Genomic DNA, 22,751 nt, shown 5'->3' on the forward strand with positions numbered 1-22,751 from the left:
ACATGACCAGTGGTATTTTATACCTACCAGTGTCCCACAGTTGCCGCCCCAGTGGGATTTTGCTTCTCCAGCAGGCAGCAGTAGCACAGTCACAGTGTAGGTACAACATATGATATACCAGCGGCGAAGAGTTGAATAACACCGGCTCTCATCGTCAGTAGGCCTGTGCATGCATGTACTACACTGTTTTTCGTGGCTAAGCATTGCAACAGAGGTCATAACGCTTAAAGCTTCACAGCTATCGCTGGCAGATTGAACTGCGATGGTACATGTGAAAATATTCAGAAATGGTACTACTGCTCACGAATCAACATACTGACTGCCACTCAATGTTACATTTTACAACAGGGCAGCTTAATATGCAGAGAATATATTACAACAATCCATCAGCACTCGAATAATAATGTGATGACGAGCGCCAGAAGGTTGCTGACAATTCTTCCAAGGACGAGAATCAACTAGGCAGGCAACTTCAGATCGTATGATATATCTCCAGCATGGATGAAGTGAAGATGCGGAGCATTGTTACTATTGATAACAGCATACAGAGAAATATAAGGTGGTTATATTTCTCCTCGGTAACCTCCACCGCCATAGTAATCTCTTCTAGAGCCAGCAATCGCCACGGACTTCTGGTGCTCAAGCTTCGGACAGTCGGCAAGACGATGCCCAAGACCACCGCAGAATGCACATCCCTTGAAGCCACTCTCCTTGGCGATAGCTTCTGCATCCTCTAGCGGGTCAACAAGCTCAGCAAGCACTGGTGGTATTCTTTGCTTCGCTTCCTTGAGCAAGTGCTTAAGGTCAAGAAGTGTGGTCTCTGTCTGGTTCTTGTTTATGAACGTTGTTGCTATGCCAGTTTTTCCACATCGACCGGTACGACCAATCCTGTGGACGTAGTTCTCTATTTCGGCAGGCATATCGTAGTTGATCACATGCTGGATATCAGGGAAATCAAGACCCTTCGAGGCAACATCAGTAGCTACCAAAACATCCTTCGTTCCATTCTTGAAGAACTCAATCGCATTCTGTCTTTCCTCCTGATCCTTTCCTCCGTGGATTGCAACAGCTTCCACACCCTTCAGAAGAAGATACTCGTGGATGTAGTCGACATCAACTTTGTTTTCACAAAATATAAGAACAGGAGGCGGAGTCTTTTGAAGGCATTCAAGGAGGTATATAATTCTGGCATCTTCCTTGACATACTCAACTTCTTGGATGACATCAAGATTTGCTGCTCCAGCTCTTCCAACATTGACAATAACAGGCATCACAAGTGCACTCTTTGCAAAGTTCTGAATCTTCTTGGGCATAGTGGCAGAGAAAAGAAGAGTCTGCCTTTGTGCCTTGAAATGGTCAAAAACCTCCCGAATGTCGTCCTCAAATCCCAGATCAACAAGCCTATCAGCTTCATCCAAGGTTAAATACCTGCGCAAATCAAGAAAGCTATTAAGAAAATTGGAAACTGCCTGCCGTACTTTTTAAAGAGACTGTACAGGTTTTACTAGTTTGAATAGTCCAATATAGAACCATATGATACAGATTAAAGCATTTACATTAGAGAATTAAGCTGTTATCTCCTAAGTAACAGGGGCACATTTTGCAGTCTTTGGACAATGACACTTCATCGTATAATAAGCTCACAAATGGAGCATCAAGGATTGAGTGACAGCCCTAAGCACCCACATTTGGTTCAACAATACTTAATTTTGAATATTATTTAAGTATAACTATACTGATATAGTATGTTCCTGTGAGATTGTTTGGGAGTTGGGACTGAGGACAGTTCAAAATTAAAACCAACAAGTATGTGTATTAACAGCTTGTAAGGTACGTAAATATAAAGAACAGGGCATGCTTAGTAAGTATGCAGAGAAGTTTGAATAGTTCACAATACAAAACAATATAATACACACTAAAGCACTTGCACTAAAAAAACAAGTGGTTATCTCCTAGGTTACGGGGGCATACTTTATATTCTTTGGGCAGTGAAACATTATAGCAAAAGCTGGCATATTCAGTATGGAGGATTGCCAGCCCTAATCCACTAAATTTGGTTCAGAACTACTGAACTTTGAACATTCATTAAATACCACATTGTCCATGAGGATTTTACAAGGGAATTAATTGAGGACTGGGGACAGTTCAAGATTAAAATTAATAGGTACGGAGTATGTTTTAGCAAATTATACAAGCATTCTTGTTGAAAGAAGAGGAACAACATACTTATCCCAAAATGCAATATCAATGTGGATCTGCGGTGACTGATGAGCAGATAACATGTCAAATTCAAAACATTTCATGCAGAACAGTTTATGTTCACTCATTACGTCTTCATTGGAGCAGTGCCCCTTACGGCCTTACATACAAAAATACTCCCTCCGTTCAGAAATATGTGACTCAGCTATCCGTATCCAGACGGATTTCATTGTGTAGATACGTTCGTATCTAGCCAAAGTTGAGTCACTTATTTCTGAACAGAGATTGTAGTACTTAAAGTAAACAAATTGAAGTCATAATCACAAGGGTTTAGCAATGAAATGAAATTGATGATAATTTGATAACTACTAAAAATACTCAATACATATCAACAAACAAATTGATACCATATAACTGCAGTATAGAAGTCAGGGAAATAACAGAAACAGGAAGTCAGAAACACATCAGACCATACACCTTCTCAATGTATTCAGTACTAGGTTCTGCTAGAAGTTGCTAATCTATTGGAAAAAAAAGGCTATGCTACAACTTCCAAATAAAAGATTGTGGACCAAATAGTAATTGCTTTAAATGTGCAGCCCTTGGACAACATTTGCTTTTGGTGATAAAGTACAAAATGGAAGAGAATGATACATCCACATTATGACATATTCATGCATGCACAAATTACCATTCACACACATTTTACATGCACGTAATCATGTCCCTTTGTACCGTAGAAAACTAGCAATGGGTCCGCATCAAAAAGTATGAAACGGAGGGAGTAGTTTGATTACTTACCAATGACAAGGATTATCAGTTTGATCTAGGAATTAGGCAAGTATACATTTAGATTGATCTGTCCTATGTTTGTTAGGAGAACCATCTATGTACAAAGTCTACTGTAATGCTTGGCATTAAACAGGAAGAACAATGAATTGTCTTTATCTGATTTAAAGTCTTCCCTACCCTGTCTCGTCCTACATAAACGCCTCCTGTCACGCTATCCTCGGATCGCAAGTACTCAGTTAGGTAAGTTTCCCCGCAAAAAAAAAGTTAGGTAAGTTTATATTAAGATTGATTTCTGGGATGTGGCCGATGTTTGTTAAGAGATACCTCTGTATAACTATGCCTATTGTAATCGTTGGCATTATCTAAGAAGAACAATGCAATAGTCTCCATCTCATGAATAGTATTTCTACCCAGCCTATGATCTCATCTTTAGCATATCGTATTGCAACTTCCGTATTAGCAATTAGGCATTACTACATAGTTTTAATTCAAACCTTTTGATCAGGCTCTACTAAGAAGAAAGTGTTGCCCTAGGAGGCTGGCAAAACAGTTATCTTCTATATCTGTTAATAAAGGTATATAATACTACGAAGATTGATCCAAAAATCCAATAGATACCTGCAATTGTCAAGGTTCATCTTCTTCTTGGCAAGAAGATCCTTGAGCCGTCCAGGTGTGGCAACCACAATATGTACTCCCTTCTTCACCACTTCGAGTTGCGTCCTCATGTCTATACCCCCAATACAAAGCAAGGGTCGTATTTCTGGGAACCCAGCCTGCTTGAGGGGAGTGAGGAACATCTCGATGACATCATACGTCTGCTTGGCCAGCTCCCGTGACGGGCAGATGATCATCCCGAAGGGGCCCTCCCCAGGCACAATGGGCATCAACATCTCCTCCTGCAGCGCGACCATGATGAGCGGCAGCACGAAGACCAGCGTCTTCCCAGAGCCAGTGAAGGCGATGCCGATCATGTCACGGCCGGAGAGCACGACGGGGAGGCCCTGCACCTGGATGGGCGTGGGCTGCACGATGCCCTTCTCGCGGAGCATGCGGAGGACGGGCTCGGGGAACCGGAGGTCCCGGAACTCGCGCGCGGGCGGCGGGATCTCGTCGCCCTCGACGAGGATGTGCCACTTGCGGCGGAGCTCGTCGGCCTTGGCGCGCGGCATGCGGCGGAGCCGCAGCGGCGGCTTCCAGCCCGTGCGGAGCGGCTCGGTGTAGGTGATCCCCTTGGCGAGCTCGCGCACGGACATGAGCGACTTGCGGTCTTCGAGGCTCTCGATCATCTCCTTCTCCTGCAGGATGAGCTGCTCCGTGGCGGTGACCTCCGGGGCGGCGCGCTTGAGCTGCGTGGACGTGACGAGGAGGCTGGGCTTGGCGGCGGCGTCGGGGGCGGCCGCGGGGGTGGTCGTCGGTTGGGGCGGGGGCGGCGGGAGGGAGGCGGGGGAGCCTGCGGAGGAGGGCGCGGCGGGCTTGGAGAGGCGCTGGTGGCGGAGGCGGTCGGCCTCCATGGCCCTGCGCTTGGAGACGGGGATGTACTCCTCGTAGTCGTCCTCGTCATCGGATTTGGCCGCGGCGGCGGCGGCGGCGGCGGGGGCCATGGCTGGGGTTAGGGTTTGGAGGATGTCGTCGGGGAAGGGGAGGAAGAAAGAAGGATGAGATCCGGGACTGGGAAGAAGACGAGACGAGTTTAGTTACCGACATGGAAATGAGGAGCTTGTTGGGCCGTGAAGCCTGGCCCAGAAGAAATTGAGGCATAGCCCAAGACCAAACTGACGTATCATGTGCACTCATTCACTTTTCTGAGCAAGAAAAATAAATTCTCTTTTTTTAGCTCTTTTTTATAAACGCAACGGAAATGGTAACAAAGACAGTAGTACTTCTTCCAATTCAACTTTATGTATAGTAGATTCGTATATGGGTCGGGGGGAGATGGAGTACATATGTCTAGCGGACTGTCGCATGCTGTTGTGGGTATACTTCATCGACAGCGCCTAGATCCGGCAAAGCCGGGTGGCCAATAGATGGTGATGTGGCATGTGGCCCATCGGGCGACCCAGTTGCTGTTGATTCTGAAGGATGAAGTCCGGCCCAGGAGAAGGGAGCCGGATCTGACCGACCTTAGGAGGAACCCGGATCCATGAAGGCCCGTTAGGAACCCGGATCCGGTACGACGTATAGAGGAAGGCGGATCATTGACGTACACGGCAAGACATTGTATCGTAGTTAGGCAAACCTGTATCCGGCTAGGACTCTCCATGTAAACCCTAGATCCGTGCGCCTTTATAAGCCGGATCCCGGGAGCCCTAGAAGCACAACCACAACTTGTTGTAACATCGCGAAAGCGCCCAGATAATTCCAGACAAGCAGCAGTAGGCCCTGTCATCGTGCATGTGGTCCGAAGCTGGGTAAATCGCGTACCACCGTCCCGTGTGCACTCCGCCCTATGGCCCCTACTTCTTCTCCCCCTCGTGAGGATCCCTCCTCCGAGGCACCGTCGATTAGGCAACGACAGTTGGCGCCCACCGTGGGGCCTGCGGCGTCTGGAGGCCGGAACCGGGAGGGTTCCGCCATGGGAAGCTACGACGACACCATCGCTGTGGGGCGCGTCCTTTACGCCGAAAATCTACCGATCGTCCCTCCGGATGAGTGCTGGATTCCGGCTAAGACAAACCCCGTCAAGCTCTCCATCGTCCCAGTTGGCGGCATACACATCTTCATCGGGGAAACCGTCGATTCCGACGGAAACCCACTGGTAAGTAACGCTGACGCGACCGCCGCTGAGCAGGTCGCAGTCGCGAAGATCCGATCTGAGATGCAGGAGCTTTCTAAAGAAGATTCCGCCTTGGATCTGGAAATTTCAAAGCCCACCCAATCCGCCCCTGAGCAGGAAATAAAGGTGGAAGACCAATGCAGATCCTCCTGGGTCTCCCAGGTGTTAGAGAAGCAGAGGTGTCACTTCGTACACTTCTTGGCCCATACCGCTGGAACCGCCCCTCAAGAAGCCGGAGCTGGTCCCGAGCAGGTCGAGGCACCGGAAAACAATGCTGCTCCGGATCAGCACGAGCCTGTCGGAGAAAGCGGAACTCCGGCTGAAGAGTCGATTTTGGGTAACCTAAGCCCAATTTCCGGGGATACCCCCTCCATGAATACTGAAGAGTTTGATCGCAAGTTAAGGGAATACGGATACGGTGATCAGCCTGAAGTTGAATCCGCCCAGCCTAAGTAGGTCCTCGCAACCTTGGCGGCGCTGGATCAACGTGAATCAGAAGATGAAAACACCCACTCCGACCCCCAGCCATCCCGTCAAGGATCTCCAATGTCGCGGGAAAGACCGCATAAGGAAGTCATGTCCCCTGAAGAGATGGTGGAACAAGCAGGCATGGATGCAGTTTATCACTCGGATATTCTAAACAAACCCATTACTCCCGAAGACGCAAAAGCACTAGAAGCCAAGAGACTGGAGATGCTGGCCACAGCCAAGAAACTCGCCAACACTGCAGCCGCGATGCTTGACGAAAAGAAGGAAGCCGCAATCTTCGTGGAAAACTTTCTCCAGCGCGAGCAGGAGGTGGACGAAGGACTGGTGAAAGTCAAGCAACTCCGGAAGCATTGGGAGGACAAGATCGCTGAGGCTCAATAGGAGGTTGATAAAATCCGGCGAGAAAATATAGCTCCCCGTAAGATCACTTTCGCGACTCCGACCGAGCAGCAGCCGTTGGCCACTCCAAAGGACAATATGCAGAAGGCCACGGAGATCTTGAAGAAAAAGGACGAGGAGATCGACATCAACTACGTCCGTACGCTTGTCGCTTCAGCAATGGAGCAGCAGAGCAAGGCAGACACTTCGCGCAAGTTGGAATCCAACCCGGAGCATTGCGTCTCTACTGCGCAGAAGGGCGCCTACGACAATCGCCATCGAGATGACGAATCGCGAACCGGATCCACGGAGCGCAGAAGAAAAACCAGAGAACACCCAAATCCAATCCCTGTACCATCAAATACGCCTCCGTCAGATCCAAGAAAGGGAAAGGATGCAATGTACTCTGGTAAGGACAAGTACCGCAATCCCTCTCCTCCGCCCAATGGATATCCGCGTCCCCCACCCCCTCGTCGTCATAGTCCAGCCGGAAACACCAGGCCCCATGGACCTGGAGGAATCAATATCCGCGACAACGTGCTACCCTCAAGGAACAGGGCCAGGGAGCGAACGCCGGAACCTCGCTGGAGCCAGAACAACGACCGCGAGCCGGAGCACTGGAGGAGTCAGAACGAAGACCGCGACCAGGAACCTCGCAGAAGCCGGAACGGCCATGGCAGTCAGCGCCAAGGCGAAGGCAGTCACAGAAGCCGGAGCCAGCATCGTGAGGGTCGAGGAGAGTCTGATGGCAGAAGAAAAAGGTCGGATCGGCCCCCTCGCAGGTCCCCCTCACCACCACCAAGTGGTGGAGGCGGAGGTGGAGGCGGAGGCGGTGGCCGGAGATCTCGCTCGCGCTCACAATCTCCTCGTCACGGCTCGCGCGACGCGCGGGAACGCCTCAACGAATACAGAACTGGCTACATCGGCCCGAAGTGCTTTGGCAGGATGATTCGAGAGGAACCAAAGCCAAGGATGAACCTCAAGCTACCCGGAAACCTGAAGCATTATGATGGCACGGAAAGGCCGGATACCTGGATTGAGGATTACTACAATGCAGTAACTTTTGCCGGAGGAACCCCTAATATCGCCTGCCGCATGCTTCAGCTGTACCTTGTAGGTCCAGCCCGGATCTAGCTCAGCGACCTCGAGAAGAACACCATCTTTTGCTGGTTTGAGCTGAAGATGGCCTTTGAGAAACACTTCAGGGGCACCTACAAAAGACCTGCCACAACAAGCGACCTACAAGCGTGTATTCAGAAGAAGGGAGAAACCTCAAGACACTTCCTCACACGATGGTTGGCATGCAGGAACGAGTGCAAAAATGTTGACCACACCACTGCTATGTACGCCTTTATTGGTGGACTACAGAGAGGAGGATTGCTGAGGCACAAGCTCACCTGCTTGGCTAACGCAAATAAACTGACTTTGGATGATGATCTCCATTGCCAGTGATCATACTGCCGCCGACGACGACGCAGGCGGAGATCTCGCAGCTACAGCAATCCCCCTACACCAACAGAAGAAGAACCGTGATAATGGTAACAGCAGCGGCCACAAACGGAAGAACCCCCCTGATGACCAGAAGAGTGGCGGATCCGAGATGGTCGCCATAGCGTTCCAACGCGGAGGTCAAGGAGGCGGAAGAGGACGTGGCCCTGGAGGCGGAGCCGGCAGGGGCCAGCAGCATGGCACTGAAGTCACAGCTGCCGGATCCCGCGCTCCACAAACCTACGAGGAATACAGAGACATGCCCTGCCTGGCCCATCTGGATCTGGCTACGGGGAAGTCCACTCACACCAACCGCAACTGCAAGTGGGTCAATGATCTGAAAAACGACCCGGAAGCAGGATACAAGCGAGCCCGGAAGCACCGCCCACGCGGCAAAGGAGGCAAGGGCAAGAACAAGGACAAAGAGGAGGACAGTTCCGAGGCGATGGACGAGGATGATAACTCGCCGGATCCCAAAGCAGGGTCCGCAGGTAAATCCAACCCCTTCGAGAAAAAGAGTGTGGGCGCGTACCACACCTTCCTCGGAACCCCAACAGTCCGCGCCACCAAGTCAGCTTTCCGGATCCTGAACGCCACAGTTCCGGCTGTGCCGCAGTATGTCAGGTGGTCGGAAGTCCCGTGCACATTTGATAGGCAGGATCATCCTACCATTGTGCCAAAATAGTGCTACGCCTTGGTTGTAAGTCCCCGCATAGACGGGTATGACTTCTCCAAGTGCCTCATGGATGGCGGAGCCAGCTTGAACATCATGTACCTGGAGACTCTGGAGCGGATGAACCTTACCAAGGAACAGCTCAAACACAGCAACACTGAGTTTCATGGCGTGGTTCCGGGTAAAAAGGCGAACTCCCTCGGCAGCATCACACTTCCCGTGGCCTTCGGCGATGTTCACAATTTCCACGAAGAAAAGATCACGTTTGAAGTTGTGCCCTTCAAGAGCTCCTACCACGTCATCTTCGGCAGGCCCACCTACCACAAGTTCCACGCAAGAGCGTGCTACATCTACAACAAGCTCAAGATTCCGGGTCCCAATGGTATGATTACCTTATCCGGAGACTACAAAAAGGCTCATGAGTGCAAGTTGGGCGAAGCCGCCTTCGCAGAGTCTGTGATATCTGGAGAGGAGCTGAAAGGCTACAGAGCCGCGGTGGATCCGACAGAGATGCAGACCACCAAGAAACAGATCTCCGAACAGAAAAATTCCTTCAAGGCCGCGATAGAGACCAAGAAAGTCAACTTCCAGGAAGGAGACACTACCAATCAGGTCTCTGTCGGAGCCAACATGGACCCCAAATAGGAAGATGCGCTCGTCGAGTTCCTCCGCGCTAACATGGATATCTTCGCGTGGCAGCCTTCTGACATGTCCGGAGTACCAAGGAAACTCGCCGAGCACTACCTCAACATAAACCCGGGGGCTAAACCGTTGAAGCAAGCTATGCGACGCTTTGGAGATAAGAAGCGCCGCGCCATAGGAATGGAGTTAGCAAAGTTACTAGAGGCAGGTTTTGTAATAGAAGTTATCCACACTGATTGGGTCGCAAATCCCATCCGTGTACCCAAAAAGAATTCTGAAATACTAAGAATGTGCATCGATTACTCTGGCTTGAACAAACATTGCCCGAAAGATCCGTTTCCCCTGCCGTGCATTGACCAGGTCATTGACTCGACGGCAGGGGCGGAACTTCTGTGTTTTCTTGATGCGTATTCCGGGTATCACCAGATCCGGATGAAGGAGTCCGACCAAAAGGCGACCTCATTCATCACCCCATTTGGCACTTACTGCTATGTTACTATGCCTTTTGGCTTGAAAAACGCAGGTGCCACCTACCAACGTACGATGCAGCGGTGCCTGAAGGACCAAATTGGCCGGAACGTGCACGCCTACGTCGACGACATCGCGGTCATGACCCGGAAAGGATCCGACTTGATCAGCAACCTCACAGAAACCTTTGAGAATCTCCAACGGTACAAGATGATGTTGAATCCGCTGAAGTGCGTCTTTGGCGTACCAGCTGGAAAACTCCTTGGCTTCATTGTCTCTAATAGGGGCATTGAAGTTAACCCAGAGAAAATCAAGGCAATCGTGTGCATCAAAAGGCCAACTTGTCTCAAAGATGTGCAACGACTAACTGGTTGCGTCGCGGCAATCAGCACGTTCGTCAGCCGTCTTGGCGAGAAGGCGCTACCCCTGTACAAGCTATTGAAGAAAACAGACAAATTTGTCTGGGATGAGGCAGCAGATGCAGCACTCCAAGGGTTGAAGGAGATACTCACCTCCCCACTGATGTCTACGGGTGCTTCTATTCTTGTAGACAGTGTTGGGCCTCCAAGAGCAGAGGTTTGTAGAACAACAACAAGTTTCCCTTAAGTGGATCACCCAAGGTTTATCGATCTCAGGGAGGAAGAGGTCAAAGATATCCCTCTCAAGCAACCCTGCAACCACAAAGCAAGAAGTCTCTTGTGTCCCCAACACACCTAATAGGTGCACTAGTTCGGCGAAGAGATAGTGAAATACAGGTGGTATGAATATATATGAGCAGTAGTAACGGCGCCAGAAAAATGCTTGCTGGCGTGTAGTTGATGGTGGTAATATTGCAGGCAGTAGAAACACAGTAAAACAGTAACAAGCAGCGATAGCAGTATTTAGGAACAAGGCCTAGGGATCATACTTTCACTAGTGGACACTCTCAACATTGATCACATAACAGAATAAATAGATAGATGCTAGACTCTACACCCTCTTGTTGGATGATGAACACCACTAACTGTGTAGGATTACATGAACCCTCAATGCCGGAGTTAACAAGCTCCACAATATTCGATGTTCATATTTAAATAACCTTAGAGTGCACGACAGATCAACACAACTAAACCAAGTACTAACATAACATGCACACTGTCACCTTCACGCTACGAAAGGAGGAATAGATCACATCAATACTATCATAGCAATAGTTAACTTCATAATCTACAAGAGATCACAATCATAACCTACGCCAAGTACTACACGATGCACACACTGTCACCATTACACCTTGCAGGAGGAATATAGTACTTTAATAACATCACTAGAGTAGCACATAGATGAATTGTGATACAAAACTCATATGAATCTCAATCATGTAAGGCAGCTCATGAGATCATTGTATTGAAGTACATAGGAGAGAGATTAACCACATAGCTACCGGTACAGCCCTTAGCCTCGATGGAGAACTACTCCCTCCTCATGGGAGACAGCAGCGGTGATGAAGATGGCGGTGGTGTCGATGGAGAAGCCTTCCGGGGGCACTTCCCCGTCCCGGCGGCGTGCCGGAACAGAGACTCCTGTCCCCCAGATCTTGGCTTCGCGATGGCGGCGGCTCTGGAAGGTTTCTCGTACCGTGGCTTTTTCGTATCGAGGTTTTAGGTCGAGGACCTTTATATAGGCGAAGAGGCGGCGTCAGAGGGTCGAAGAGGCGGTGAGGGGGTATGGCAGCGCGGCCAGGGCCTGGGCCGCGCCGGCCACCCTCCTGGGGCCCCTGTGGCCCACCTCTGGTCCTTCCCGGGTGTTTTGGAAGCTTCGTGTAAAAATAGGATGCTGGGCGTTGATTTCGTCCGATTCCGAGAATATTTCCTTACTAGGATTTCTGAAACCAAAAACAGCAGAAAACAGCAACTGGCCCTTCGGCATCTCGTCAATAGGTTAGTTCCGGAAAACGCATAATAATGACATAAAGTATGCATAAAACATGTAGATATCATCAATAATGTGGCATGGAACATAAGAAATTATCGATACGTCGGAGACGTATCACCCACCTATCCTAGCAGCTCCAGGAGAGTCAGAGCCTATGCTCCTTTACCTGGTAGCTACCAACAGAGTCATTAGCCTCGTCATCGTGGTGGAGCGATAGGAAGAAGGTCACGAGTATGGCGTCCAAAGGCCAGTCTACTACATTAGCGAAGTGCTTACGGAGTCCAAACAACGCTATCCTCACTTTCAAAAGCTAGCTTATGGAGTTTTCCTAGGCAGCAGGAAGCTGAGACACTACTTCCAGGAGCATCCAGTAACAGTCGTGAGCAAGGCTCCGCTGTCAACGATTCTCAACAACGTTGACGCAACAGGACGCACAGCAAAATGGGGCATTGAATTATCCGCCTTCGACATCAACTACAAAGCCAGGACTGCGGTCAAGTCCCGGGTCTTGGCAGATTTCGTCGCAGATTGGACAGAAGCTCCGGATATGAATTTGGAGCCGGAACTAGAGACATGGGTTATGCACTTCGATGGATCCAAGCAGCACCAAGGCTCAGGAGCCGGAGTCACCCTGAAGTCCCCTACCGGAGAAGAATTGCAGTACGTTCTACAGATTCACTTCGAAGCTACAAACAATATGGCGGAATACGAGGCTCTACTACACGGACTGCGCATCGCTAAGGAGTTAGGGATCAAGCACATCATCTGTTGCGGAGATTCTGATCTGGTGGCGCAGCAAGTAGCCGGAACCTGGAACGCCAGAAACTCCGTCATGGCGGCTTACAGAGACAAAGTTGACGAGATCGCTAAATCCTTCCTCGGATACGAAGTCAAGTACGTCAGGCGAGACGATAACACAACGATAGACATGCTATCCAAGCTCGGATCCGGCAGGAAGCCCATTCCGCCTGGTATTTTCCTGGAGCATCTCCGGATACCCTCGGTGAAGGGCGCTGATACGTCTCCAACGTATCGATAATTTGTTATGTTCCATGCCACATTATTGATGATATCTACATGTTTTATGCATACTTTATGTCATATTTATGCATTTTCCGGCACTAACCTATTAATGAGAAGCCGAAGAGCCAGTTGTTGTTTTCTGCTGTTTTTGGTTTCAGAAATCCTAGTAAGGAAATATTCTCGGAATTGGACGAAATCAACGCCCAGGGGCCTATTTTCACACGAAGCTTCCAGAAGACCGAAGGAGTCACGAAGTGGGGCCACGGGGCGCCGACACACTAAGGCGGCGCGGCCTGGCCCTTGGCCGCGCCGGCCTGTCGTGTGGGGCCCTCGTGTGGCCCCCTGACCTATCTCCTCCGCCTACTTATAGCCTTCGTCGCGAAACCCCCCAGTACCGAGAGCCACGATACGGAAAACCTTCCAGAGACGCCGCCGCCGCCAATCCCATCTCGGGGGATTCAGGAGATCGCCTCCGGCACCCTGCCGGAGAGGGGAATCATCTCCCGAAGGACTCTTCACAGCCATGGTCGCCTCCGGAGTGATGAGTGAGTAGTTCACCCCTGGACTATGGGTCCATAGCAGTAGCTAGATGGTCGACTTCTCCTAATTGTGCTTCATTGTCGGGTCTTGTGAGCTGCCTAACATGATCAAGATCATCTATCTGTAATGCTATATGTTGTGTTTGTTGGGATCCGATGGATAGAGAATACTATGTTATGTTGATTATCAATCTATTACCTATGTGTTGTTTATGATCTTGCATGCTCTCCGTTATTAGTAGAGGCTCTGGCCAAGTTTTTACTCTTAACTCCAAGAGGGAGTATTTATGCTCGATAGTGGGTTCATGCCTCCATTAAATCTGGGACAGTGACAGAAAGTTCTAAGGTTGTGGATGTGTTGCTGCCACTAGGGATAAAACATCGATGCTATGTCCGAGGATGTAGTTATTGATTACATTACGCACCATACTTAATGCAATTGTCTGTTGTTTGCAACTTAATACTGGAAGGGGTTCGGATGATAACCTGAAGGTGGACTTTTTAGGCATAGATGCATGCTGGATAGAGGTCTATGTACTTTGTCGTAATGCCCAATTAAATCTCACTATACTCATCATATCATATATGTGCATGGTCATGCCCTCTCTATTTGTCAATTGCCCAACTGTAATTTGTTCACCCAACATGCTTATTCTTATGGGAGAGACACCACTAGTGAACTGTGGACCCCGGTCCATTCTTTTACATCGAATTCAATCTACTGCAATACTTGTTCTACTGTTTTCTGCAAGCAATCATCATCCACACTATACATCTAATCCTTTGTTACAGCAAGCCGGTGAGATTGACAACCTCGTTGTTTCGTTGGGGCAAAGTACTTTGGTTGTGTTGTGCAGGTTCCACGTTGGCGCCGGAATCCCTGGTGTTGCGCCGCACTACATCTCGCCACCATCAACCTTCAACGTGCTTCTTGGCTCCTACTGGTTCGATAAACCTTGGTTTCTTACTGAGGGAAAACTTGCCGCTGTACGCATCACACCTTCCTCTTGGGGTTCCCAATGGACGCGTGCTGTACGCGTATCAGGCGCTAACCCGGAAAACCCAGAGGTGGCAGTATCTCCAGCTAGGGAAGTGATGGCTACCACTCCGGCTTGGACACAGCCTTTCCTGGACTACCTCATTGATCAGAAGTTGCCAGAGGACAAGGTCCTCGCACGACAAATCATCAGACGAGCAAGATCCTGCACAATCGTTGATGGACAGCTCTACAAACGAAGTGCAACATGGGTATTTCTCAAATGCGTCTCTAATCAAGACGGCATTGACATCCTCAGAGAGATCCATGCAGGGGCTGCGGGCATCATGCCGCTCCCAGATCACTCGTTGCAAAAGCTTTTCGGCTTGGGTTTTACTGGCTTACAGCTAAAGAGGATGCTGACAAGATAGTCAAGACCTGCCGAGGTTGTCAGTACTACGCTACTCAACCAAACGCTCCAGCCAAGAGCTGAAGACCATACCTATCACCTGGCCATTTGCGGTCTGGGGGCTTGATATGGTTGGTAAGTTAAAAAGATCATCTCCTGACGGTTTTGAATACCTCCTGGTTGTTGTTGACAAGTTCAGTAAGTGGATCGAGGCAAAGCCAGTGAGAAAAGCCGACGGTGCTATGGCACTAAAATTTGTCTGCAGCCTCGTGATGAGATTCGGCATCCCGCACAGCATAATCACAGATAATGGCACAAACTTCGCACAGGGAGAATTGAAGGATTATTGCGAGGAAGTAGGGATTCGACTGGACCTTGCCTCTGTGGCTCATCCACAATCCAATGGTCTGGTTGAAAGGGCTAACAGCCTCATATTATCAGGAATTAAGCCACGCCTTGAAGAACCGTTGCGACATGCAGCTGGAGCTTCGGCTGATGAGTTGGAATCTATCTTGTGGAGTTTACGAACTACCCCTAACAGGTCAACAGGATTTACCCCTTTCTTCCTGGTATACGGATCCGAAGCCGTGCTCCCCTCCGACATCATCCATGATTCACCGCGAGTTTCCGTCTATGATGAAGAAACAACTGATGAGGCCAGACAGCTATCTGTGGACCTGATCGAAGAAGCTCGGAACCTAGCTGACCAGCGTTCCGCCATTTACCAGCAGAAACTCTGACGTTATCACAGTCGTCGAGTTCGGAACCGCTCTTTCATGGCCGGAGACTTGGTCCTCCGCCTTCGACAGGTGAAAGACCATAAGCTGCAATCTCCGTGGGAAGGACCATTTATCGTTAGCAAAGTGCTTCATAACGGGTCGTACTACCTTGTTGATTTCCGGGAGCTAAAGGACATACCTGCTAACTGGTACCAGAAACGCAAGCGTGAGGATCCGGATGACATCTACGACGAGACAGATCGCCCTTGGAACATTGCACAGCTACGTCCTTTCCACACTTAGCATAATTTTCCGAGTTACATACTCTGTAATAGTTATACATGATCAATGAAATAAAGCTTTTGGTTCACTCTCTGAGTCTTTTACCTCCTTTAGTTGTTCATTTTTAGATCGTGTATGTTTTCCGACTAAAACCGCAGAGCTGGATATTTCCGCCTAGGCGTGTATGAAAGTTGTGATTTTCAAAAATCATCCTTTAGGACGTAAGCTTAAGTTTTCTTATAGAAGTGTTTTTCTGTTGCGAACTCGTGGATTCCTAGTAGCGATTTCCGGCACCTAAGCTGGGGGCTTGTTTCCGCGGTTATTGACGGATTGCCATTGGGCTTCATCGCCGCTGGCGAGCGTTTCCGGCTAAAGGTCTTCTGGCTCGCGGAAGGTCAAATGAGCAAGCCGGAAAACAACGAAATCAGCACTTTCTTTACGACAAAAACGAAACATGCAAATAATATTAAAGGATAGCAGGATAAGTGTTTCCGCCCATGCATAACTGTTTCGTTCCTAGCTACTTAAGAATTTAAGTCATATTACAAACCCACTCCGGGGCCAAAATGATGCAACATTGTTTCACTGTTTTACAGGAAGTCTACTCGGAGGACTGATCTTCTTCAGACTCCACATAGGCGGAGCCGTCGCCGTCGCCGGAGCCAACGTCGGAGTCTTCGTCAGAGCCTTCTTCGGATAGCTCAACGCTCGACCCGGAGCCTTCCGCATAGTACTCCGGCTCGCCTTCCTCCTCATCTTCCGCGTCGGAGAAACCCTTGGGCAGATCATACTTGTGGTACCAGAACGAGTGGTTAACTCGCCTGACAAACAACTGATCATACCCTTTGGTCTCCGCGAGAATAGAGCGCATGTTGGCACCCTTGGGAGTGTCGCGCGCAATATCCGCGAAGTTCAGGGAAGGGAAGTGCACCTTGCTGGTGGCTAGGACAAGGGAGGCGACTCCGCGAGCGGAAGATTCTTGCCAGTCCTTGATGAATTCCGGCACTTGTTTCATTAGTTTTGACATAGTGTCAATCACTGTGTGACAAGGTATCAACTTGTCAATGCCTATGGATTGTAGGCTAGGGTTTAGTTGGAAGTAGAGGGCAAGTAGATCTCGAAGGTTTCAGCCGAAAAGTACTCGACGATTATGAAAACTAGGGTTTGTAAACAATGATTCGATGATCTCTTCGTCCCTCGACTCCCCCTTTATATAGGAGGCGGAGCCGAGGGATTCGTATTATACAAGCTACAGAGTCCGGGACGGTTTCTAACTCATCCCGCCAGATTACAAATAACACTTCCTATTACAACTCTTAACTTTCCTTGAATACATCTTGGGCTCCCGAATCTTCTTATTCTTCGGGTAGTGGGCCTTCAGTAAACCCCGGGTACTATCTTTGGCAGGCCCATTTGGGATGCCTATGTCAGTAGCCCCCGAGATTTTGCTTGAATCGTAGAGTCAGGGAAAATCTCCACTGTTTATTTTTATTCGACAGCTTCAACTTTTCTATATTTCTTCACATAAAATTCTATATTGTACAGGGATAATGGTAGTTGGGGCTAGTTCATCTGACGGATCAGGTACTAGTTAACTACTCTTGTGGCAATCCGCAAAAACCTACTTCAAGATCACGTCCCTGGACATGATCTCGGGATACTGGTGTAAACTTCGACAGGCGCCGCTTAAGGTCTTACCATTCTGTCGAGTCCCAGTAAAATTTATCGGGTACCTAACGCGTCCGTTAGGATTTTTCTTCGTATCTGTTGATACGGATAAAAGTAGCAGAGCGCAGTCTTCGGCGATGCCACGCCCAGCAGAACGGATCTGGGGTCTTACCTTCGCAAATTTGCGGCATTCAGAAATTGATCGCAACTTTGGCGTTCTGAGAATATATTGTCGAGTGCTTTTCTGGCTGTTGGAATGGCACATTTTATCGAGTCAAAGATGACTTATATTGCTCTCCCGATGGGAGTATATGTAGAGTTAGTTATAACTCGAAATATATTCTTTTGCTCTTTTATCTTTCTTTTTTCTCTTTCTTTCTTTCTTTTATAATTTCATCGGGCACGCGAACAGCGTTCCCGATGGGAGTAGCCCCCGAGGCTACAGCCAAGGACTTGTTCTTGGTTGTAGGCTCCATGCCTCATGCCGCTATATTCTCCTTTTATCTCCCGAAGTTTTTCAATTTCTCGGGTGCGCGAACAGCGCTCCCGATGGGAGTAGCCCCCGAGGCTATGAACAAATATTTGTATTTGGTCATAGGCTCATGCCACTTCTATTTTGTCTTTCTAGATCTTTTTTTTTTCAAAGTAGCCCCCGAGCATTTGATCAGAAACTTGTATTTGATCAAAGGCTCAATCATTATTTTTCCGTGTCACCTTTTATGAAGCTGTTGAGTCGAATTTTTCCTTCTGTCAAGATGACGTTGTTGCTGACGATAGCCACGATTGCCTATCAAAAATTTACGACAAGCCTTTTCTCGCCGCCATGCGGGCCCAATTAATCCACTATCTTGACACGTCGTGCAAGTGGGGGACACACGTCCTCCGCTTTTTCTGGCACGCACACCGTAACTTCCACGACGTTGAATTACTTTTTTACCCTTGATGCCACGTGGCTATCATCTGTCACACATTTTCCTTATCCAACGGTTCGTCGTTTCACCGCACCCCTATATAAATTCATCTTCTTCCTCCTTGGACACTTCCGCCCGCGCCGTCTTCCTTCTCTCATCTGCAAATCTCCCCTTGCAATCCACAACCTCCTGAGCTCCTCACCTCCAAACTGCGAATCCTGCGCCATTGTTGATACCACCTCGTCGCTTGACAAGGCACAGCACGCCGGAATCCTCCATGGCCGTCGTGGATCTTGGAACGGCGGAGTGGGAAAGATCCAAAATTTCCACTCAAGACGTCAACCTGCTGAAGAAACTGGGGATCACCAAGAAACCCCAGGCATTGCGCTTCCCCAGCGAGGAGAGCTACCCAACCCCTCCAATGGGGTACCGGGTAAGCTTTGTCGACCACCTCATCTGCGGTCTCTCCGCCCCCATCCATCCTTTTCTCCGTGGACTTCTTTTTGTCTATGGTTTGCAACTCCACCACCTCACGCCGAATTGAATCCTCCACATCTCCATTTTCATCACTTTGTGCGAGGCCTTCCTTGGCGTCCAGCCTAACTGGGCGCTATGGAAGCGCATTTTCTTCTGCCGCCGCAATGGCTCGCCCAATGTCGCCTATAATATAGGCGGCGTTGTAATTTCTGTTCGTCCCACTGTCGACTACTTCGACGTCAAGCTTCCTGACTCAGTTCAAGGATGGCGCAAGAAGTGGTTGTACATTCAGGAGGAGAACCACGGATGTGCAGAAGACAACATCCCTCCTTTTGATGGCGCCGAAAAAATCTTTCGCCGCCGCTCATGGGACGCGGAGGCCACCGAAGAAGAAAGGGCGTCGACAGAAACCTTGATGGCTCGTATCCACGAGTTACAAAATACTCGCGGCAAGGAGTTATCGGGTATCCAAATCACTGCATACTTTCTTAGGGCCAGGGTGCAGCCGCTTCAAGCTCGCAAGCATCCTCTCTGGAAATATGCCGGCGACAAGGACGTAGATCGGCTGTCGGTGAATTTGGAGGTCAAGGACTTAGAAAGACTTGTCCGAAAAATTTCATCTCTCAACAAAAAAGATGCTGTCCCTTCTTCTTGTCGAGTGACGCCATTCAGCGCCGCCAATCCACTTCCCGAGGTACTCTTTGTCTAATTGTCTTGTTGTTGCTTTACTATCTTTTTTGTAACTTTATTTCTGATATTGCTCCCTGTTGTGTTTTGCACAGAACCATCCAGACCTTGTCTCGCTTCCTCCTCGCCCTGAAGGTGGAGAAGTCGAAGAAAGGGCCATTGTCACTGATGACAATCAGGAAGCTCCATCTTTTGTGAATGAACCCGTGGATTCTCGAAAATCTGCGGGTTCTTCCGAAGGTACTGCATCGGCACAATCTCCTCCTCCCGCTGTCTCCCCGAAAGGCAAAAGGAAAAGGAATGATGTCGAAGATTCCGGCACTTCTAAAGCCGAAGAAGTTGACCCTTCTCATCAGAAGGCAGCTTATGATCCTTATCTTGAATCCCTCGTCAGCTCGTAAGTCATTTTTATTTCTTCTTATTTCTGTACTCGAAATGTTTATCTTATCCTGCTTTTTTATGCTGTCGATTTTTAATCACAGTGATGACGAGGAAGAAGTACCAACTGTTGACGTGGCTCCTCGGACGAGCACGTCACATACGTTACTTGCCTCGGACACGCTAGTTGAAGGAGAAGAATCCTCGCCTCCTCAACGAAACGTCGTCGCCACTACTCCGCCATCAAGCCCCCTTGCTCCTTCACCAAAAAGGACAAGGATTGAAACAATTCTTGAGCCTGCCCCTCAATTGGGCAGCTCTTCTACCCTGCTCTTGGATGATGTAAGTTCTTTCATTTTCTTGCCGCTATCTATATTTCCTCTATTTTGCTTTTTCACGCCTTCACTCTGTTTTCATACTGGTATTTCTCTTTCTTTGTTCTTCTTTGACAGCCCATGATCAAAGAGCTTATCCGCATCGGATCCCAATTCATTGGGTACCGTGAGTATGCCAACAGAGCTGAAGGTAATAACTTTTTTGCTGTCGTTGTTTTTGACTTCTTGCTCCTGTCATTTGTCGCAACTTTTTTGACCTTTCTTGTTTTTCTTTTTTATTTCGACAGAGAAACTTGCAGAGGCCAACAAGCGTGCCGACGCACTTGCTCAGAAACTAGAGCAAAGTGAGGCGGCCCGCAAGAAAGCCGAACTTGTTGCTAGCGAAGCCAAAGCAGAGGCTGATGAAGCCAAAGCAAAAGCTGCTAGTGTCGAGGAACTGCAGAAAAGACTTGAGGATGCTGAATCTGCTTTAAACGAGCATAAAGCTGCACAGGCTACTCGTGAGCAGGGAATCCTCAAGCGCCTAAAATCTCAAAGTCGACGCACTCAAAGTAATATTATTGATCCCTTCTATTTTTATGAGACCCGCTGTTTCTTGTTTTTGACCAACGTTTTGTTTCCTGTGGCTGACCAAACAAACCAAGAGTTTGACCTGGAAAATCCCGACAATGATCCTCTCCTTGACGCACTTTCTTATCTGGAGCTTCATGGATCCGAAATTCGTGAAGGCGTGGTGAATGCTAATGCGGGACTGTCGACGCTGTTCCCTTACTTCTTCCTGAAGAAAGAGGAGCCCCCGACTTTCCTTGCCCTTGCCAAGAGCTTCAATTCATCAGAGGACCTTGGATTGAAGATGCGCCAGGAAAACATGAAGATTGCTGTCGAGAGTATCTTGTTGCCACTGTCGTCGATAAGCCAACAAACTGTTGATTAGATGAAGGTTGGCGACACCGATCAGATAGAGCAGTCAAGATGGAGGTCGTTGATTAAGGCAGCCAAGCCCAACACGAAGAAAATCCTGGCCTATCTTGGGATCAAACCAGCTTCAACTCCTAGCTCATCAAGGTCGGAGGTCTAGTTGCATGCCTCTTTGTTTTTTCGTTCTCTGTTTCTTTTGCCCTTGTCGCCAAATTAGCTGTGGCGACAATTATCCTGGTAGTCCTTTAGGAGAAACTTCTTTTGTAATGCCTATGTAAATATTTCTAGAAATTAATGAAATTCCCTCTGGCACTATCATTGATCCTAGCGCTTTCTTTTCCAGTTAATATTTGACAACTATTCGACCAATCCTTGCTCTGCCGATGCTTCTCCCGCCTCTTCCTTCTCGAAGAAAATGCCAATCGCTGATAACCCTCTCGAAGGTTCTTCAAGCAAACATTCGTCAGAAGATTTGCAAGAACTTCGACAGCAACTTCAATCCATGAAGAAGCAAACTCTCGCAATGATGGAACAGTCTCGAAAAGCATCCGAACAAGAAAAACTTGCTCTCCAACAAGCCAAAGAAGCTGTGGCTGCCAAGGATACTGCTGTATTGGAAGCAAAAGGAGCCACTACCCGAGAAAATAGCATGCTCGAGCTAATGCTGGAGGCTAGCACTGATATGTTAGGTATGTTTTTCCAACCTTGCAATGCCTCCTCTTTATTTTACTGTGCCCCCTTCAAAAAAATTTTGCCTTGTCGCTTTGATAGGCTCAGTTCTTGATGCTGCCGCCGAAGATCAAAGAGTAATCGAGAGAACAAATCTTCTCGTCAATCTTTCTCTTAACCATGGCTGTTTATTCTGGGCCTCCCCTGAACGAACCCAGCAAATTGTCAGGTTTCAAGATCGTGCTTGCCAAGTGCGCGAATTTCTCAATTTTTGCACGACAACATTAACCCTTGTTTACAAAACCCTGTTTCCTCGGAATGAGATTCCAAAGACTCTTCCTGAATTGCTGGAGGTTTTCAGAGATGCTCCCCGCATTCATAATTTTGTGCGAGCTCAGTTGACTGCTGGAGCAAGGTTCGCCATGATTATGATAAATATTTGCCATCCAAAATTAGACCTGACGAAGATTGTTGCTGATTGTCTGGCCAAGAAATCGCGGCGAAAAAATGACATTGACTCGATCAATGAGATGGTAACTCCTGTGGCTGAGTCGATGATAGATGAACTCCTTCGGATGGACTCAGAATTCTTCATCAAGGGGTCCTATGCTGAGCATAAAACAACCAGAGGCTTGTCCATAGATAGTATTCTAGGTTTTGACTGATTTGTACTATATTGAACAACATTATGTCTGCATCTTTTTTGATTCCCGAAGAAATTTGTTGTATATTGTAAACTGCTCTGTATTGTTGGAGCCCCCGAGCCTTCTGGCTAGAGTTGTACTGTTTTTTCCATCTCGGAGATTTTTCCTCTCGTCATAATAAGATATCTCTGTTTTTTTATTGATGGGTGGAAAGCCCCCGAGTGTCGTGGTGTCAAAGTTCTATATTTTTGTTGCGAGGTTCTTGGACCAAAGCAATAAGTTTTTGGCGCGTACACT

General features: G+C 48.5%; 1 protein-coding gene across 1 annotated transcript; it reads right to left on the reverse strand.

The window, feature by feature from the left end:
• Positions 1-218: 218 nt before the first annotated feature.
• On the reverse strand, positions 219-4,677 carry LOC127308347 (DEAD-box ATP-dependent RNA helicase 35A). The gene is made up of 2 exons (XM_051339151.2): positions 3,610-4,677; positions 219-1,428 (listed from the first exon to the last, which is right to left on the reverse strand). The coding sequence occupies exons 1-2, from the start codon at positions 4,593-4,595 to the stop codon at positions 564-566; spliced, it is 1,851 nt and encodes a 616-aa protein (XP_051195111.1). The 5' UTR covers positions 4,596-4,677; the 3' UTR covers positions 219-563.
• Between the last annotated feature and the right edge of the window lie 18,074 nt (positions 4,678-22,751).

Source organism: Lolium perenne, chromosome 6 (assembly GCF_019359855.2).
Source record: "Lolium perenne isolate Kyuss_39 chromosome 6, Kyuss_2.0, whole genome shotgun sequence".
NCBI classification, from domain to species: Eukaryota; Viridiplantae; Streptophyta; class Magnoliopsida; order Poales; family Poaceae; genus Lolium; species Lolium perenne.

Bases quoted from the DNA above. Each gene is read 5' to 3' on its own strand.
- LOC127308347 (XM_051339151.2), bottom strand. From the start codon at position 4,595: ATGGCCCCCGCCGCCGCCGCCGCCGCCGCGGCCAAATCCGATGACGAG. The intron at 1,429-3,609 runs GTATCTATTGGA...TGATTTGCGCAG, and splicing joins ATGAACCTTGACAATTGCAG to GTATTTAACCTTGGATGAAG.